Source organism: Microtus ochrogaster, linkage group LG2 (genome assembly GCF_000317375.1).
Source record: "Microtus ochrogaster isolate Prairie Vole_2 linkage group LG2, MicOch1.0, whole genome shotgun sequence".
NCBI classification, from domain to species: Eukaryota; Metazoa; Chordata; class Mammalia; order Rodentia; family Cricetidae; genus Microtus; species Microtus ochrogaster.
Genome location: NC_022028.1, coordinates 49,430,783 through 49,435,158, shown reverse-complemented (window position 1 = coordinate 49,435,158; position 4,376 = coordinate 49,430,783). Strand labels below are relative to the sequence as shown.

At 52.5% G+C, this 4,376-nt stretch overlaps 1 protein-coding gene across 1 annotated transcript in view; it reads left to right on the top strand.

The window, feature by feature from the left end:
- Positions 1-4,376, top strand: part of Glp1r (glucagon like peptide 1 receptor) — a 38,250-nt gene that overhangs the window by 23,091 nt on the left and 10,783 nt on the right. Inside the window, exon 7 of the mRNA XM_005360311.2 lies at positions 478-637. Within this exon, the coding sequence (XP_005360368.1) occupies positions 478-637 (160 nt within the window). The remainder of the gene's footprint in view (positions 1-477; positions 638-4,376) is intronic.

Genomic DNA, 4,376 nt, shown 5'->3' with positions numbered 1-4,376 from the left:
AGCCCCTAGTCTGGTGGAGGAGGCAGTCCACCTTGGGGAGCCCCTAGTCTGGTGGAGGAGGCAGTCCACCTTGGGGAAACCCTAGTCTGATGGAAGACGCCATCCACCTGGGGCAAGTGAATCCAAGGTAAGAGATTCTACCCTAGGGAATTCATTTGGACACAGGTTTCTCTGGATGCAGGCCCGAGTTTGCACCCCAGCCCTACCATGTGCTAGTTGTATATAAATTCAGACCCACAGCTTCTCCAGGGCTCAGTTCTCCCAGCATGGGGGCAATAGCAGGTGCTTTCTTCTTCGGATGGGGCGGGGGCTGATGAATTAAAGCAGAGGGTGTCCCCAGTAGCGGCCCTGGCCATATGAAACCCTTCTATCCCATGTTAACCATGCTAGGACAGTGGCCAGGCCAGGACCGTGAGGAGCGGCAGGTGGGGCGGGAAGCAGGGCTGCTGTCCCCATGGGACCCTTCTCTGTCCCCAGGACTCTCTAAGCTGCCGACTGGTGTTCCTCCTCATGCAGTACTGCGTGGCGGCCAATTACTACTGGCTGCTGGTGGAGGGCGTGTACCTCTACACGCTGCTGGCCTTCTCTGTGTTCTCGGAGCAGTGCGTCTTCAAGCTGTACCTGAGCATAGGCTGGGGTAAGGCCTACTGTCGTTCACCTCTCCACCTCCATGGGTACCCGCAGCAAGGGGTGGAACCCTCCCTTAAAAAAAAATAAATCCCCTTTCTTAATAGATGCTTCCACTCTCACATGACCAAATATTCCCCTACCTGACCCTTAACCCTGCCACCACACTCTCAGAAGTCAGGACATTGTCCCCAGAGCGTTTCACACCCAGTGCAGGGCAGCATGAGGTCCTGTGGGAGATGTCGCATCCTGGGCCTCGCGATGGGCCGGGGGTGGGCAGGGTACGGGCTGACATAGGATGCCATTGCCGTGACGAAGGGAAGGCGGGAGGGGTGAGCAGCCGAGGAGAGCGGTAGACTGCAGACGTGCCTGGAGCCCGGCTGGAAATGTTCTAGCCAAAAAAAGTCTACTGAGATCCATTGTGCCCCCCCTTTTTTTTTTGCTGGAACATTTCTGGTTGTGTTTCTACCTCTCGCCACGTGGGAGCCACATGGAGCGTAGGAAGGACTGCAGTTGAGGGGGGAATGGGTGTGGTGTGGTGGGTGGGTTGGAGCCCTGCAGTGTCAGGGAGACAGGTGGGGACACCTCGCACAGAGGGACCAGCAAGTACCCTTAGCTGGGACATAACAGAGGACAGGCCTGTGGTCAGCCTTCCGTGATTGCCTCCTGAAGTTCCAGAGCTTTCTTCCTCATGCCAAACCTGTAGTCCCTAGAGCTACTCTGACCTCTCCCAGCCTTGCCTTCCAGACACTTCTCAGCTCAGTCAAGGCAAACTGTCCTCTCCCATCCTGGTCCTGCATCTGCCCTTCCAAAATGCTGCTTGGTGCTGAGAGCACCGTCTTCATGTCAAGGTTGCCAGCTCGCCCTCCAGGAAGCTGTGTCAGGTTTCCAGCCCCTTAGGACCCTGCTCTCTGGTCCTCTCCGCCCCTCGGCACTCTCCTTGCACCCTGCTTATTTCTTCGGGTGCTCCTCAGCCACCTCAGGGATGAGGAGCTCTCATGGGGGTTTAGTAGAACCAAAGTATTAAGGTCCCTAAGACGCACAAAGCAACTGGCCTTTAGAAACAGAGCAGACACTTGCTCACAAGAGGCAGCTGGCTTCTGACTCTGGGACTTGTTGTCTCCCTGCCAAACACAGGTCTTGGCCTCCGCTTTTCTCCTCAGGCCCCTTGCTGGTTCCGCTGAGCAGGCTTAGGTCTCTGTACAGGTAAAAGTGGCCCTGGCTTCGGCGTACAGAGGTCCCCGACAGTCCCTTTTCCTTCCCCTCTGAGACCCAGTCCATCCTACTAGACCCTTCCTTCCTTCCTTCCTTAGACCTCTTTATCCTGCCAGGCAAACCCATCAGGTGGGGCATCTGGAGCATCCTGATGCTCCCTAGGGGTGGGTGCAGGGACAGACCATTGAGGAGAACTCAAGGAAGGGCTTCCTCTGTGTGGGGGACGATCGCGTCTGTCCATTCTGGGAAATAACATCAGCGCTGTTTGTATCTGTCACCATAGCAACCTAAGGGCAGGACCAATCAAAGGGATGTGTTCAGAAAAGCAGGGAGTTGGTAGGGGTCAGTGGAGACATATGGTACTCTGGAGGTCTCTAAGTAGGGGATGGGGAAGGGTGCTAGGTCTTTCTTGCCTACTCCAGCTCAGGGCTCAGGACCTTCAGGAACATCATCCCCAACCAGAACATCTTTTATTGAAGAACTGGGGTGGGGAGAGACAGAATCAGAGAGAAAAGAAGAGTCCAAAAGACCTGTGTGCTCTATGACTATCCCAGGAGGCCTAGCCCAAGTCGGGATAGACAGAAAACATCTTGCTTCCTGCTCAGCTGAACTAAAAGTTAAGACTGATGGAGTTGTGGGAAGCCCTTAAAAGGTGCATCAACTTGTGCTGCCTTCCATGTGCAGTTGGGCATCCTCAGAAGGGCAAGAAGTGATGGGGGGAAGACATGGGATCCCAGCTGTTCTGTGCATCTGGTTGACCTCTCTCCCCTGGCTCGTCTTAGAGCACGGAAGCCTGGAAGGAGTACGTCACCTTGGCAGGTGGCAGAGCCATGCCCCTGTTTCTTTACAAGGTCCTTGTTCACCAGGTGTTAGTGAATGGATGAAGCTCATCAGGGCTGGCTGGTGACATGAGCCAGCTCATTCTGGAATGAGTTCTTAGAGAGAAAGATCAGTAACTGATGGAGGACTTAGACTCTGAAGTTTCTGTACATGTATGACCTAAGAAATTGCATGGTCTTGTCCAGAGAGCTTCCCTTCTCTCATTGATATAGCTATTCCATTTCCTCTGGGCATATTCTATGGGGCAGGGTCTATGCCATGCCCCAGGCCTCCTAGGTTATCCCCTTATTTGTTCAGTCCAATGAATGCCTGTTTATAAAGGATGGTGGATGTTGGAATGGCTAGTCGGTGTAAAAATGAATAGGGTGGGATAGCTCACTTGATCAAAGTGCTCACTGGATAATCATGAGGACAGGAGTTTGATTCCCCGGAACCCACATACAAAAGTTGTGGCATACACTTGTAGCTCCAGCACTGTGGAGACAGAAACAGGTGCATGCCCAGGACTTACTAGCTAACCAATTTAACCTAATTGGTAAACCCCAGGTTTCCCCAAGAGACCCTGACTCAAAAAACAAAGTAGACAGATCCTTAGGAATGACATCTGAGGTTGTTCTTTGGCCCCCACATGCGTGGGTATGTACATTTTTATACACACACCCTTGGGCATAGATAGAGATGGACACCACACACATACACACACACACACACACACACACACACACACACACTATGAATGTAATTAACCTTTTAAACAATAGTAATAGCAAAATTAGTAAATGGACCAACAGGGAGATCTGATAATAGCTGGCCAACTGGTCCATTGTTAGGTCCCCTCCCCTCCCCTTGTCCTCTCCCCTCCCCTCTCTGAATCATGGGCCAGTACAGTGATCCAGACACACAAGTTGCTCAGTAGCTGTGACTGTGTGGACATCAATGAGTTAAGGACACTGATGACGGCATTTAGAAAGGTTATGAGGTGGTTCTGCCCTGGAAATGTACACCTGGGAGAGATGCCTCCAAACCACACATGCGCGTGCATAGACCCTCCACCACACACACGAACCTGTGTCCACACACTTCAATGTGCACATTGTGACCGACTTCAGTCGTCCACGTGACCAGCTTGAGATAGGCATAGGTGGAGGCAGATGATGAGAATATTGATGCAGGAAGCCTGAGGGTGGCTGGAGTGGTGTAGGCTTGCAGCCCCAGAATCTGCACCTACCTGTGTCCTTTCCTCCTGTCCAGCTCCTTATCTGCCCTGAGAAGGCGAACAGCCCACCTGCCAGTTAACAAGCACAGACTGAACTCCGGGGAGTCCATTGTGTAGAGCTTAGAAACCAGCGGGATTGCTTTTCCATTGCTATCTAACAGTGATCTCTGAACTTTGCTGCTTAGAGCCACAAACTACTATCTCACAGTTTCTGGACTCAAAAGTCTCGAGGTCAACATGGCTGTGCATCCCTGACTCAGAATATCTAGTTAGATCTGTCTGTCAATCAGAGTTGCTGTCATCCCGGGCTTGACCGGGGAGTCTATTTCCAAGCTCACTCATGGAGCCGTGGGCAGGAGCCTTCCATTCCTTGGTGTAGGGAATTCTATGCAGGCTGTCAGGAGACACTTTTGGCACAACAACTACCCTTCCTTCTCCTCTCCTAACCAAATGGAGGCAGGGATAGCGAAAAAGAGAG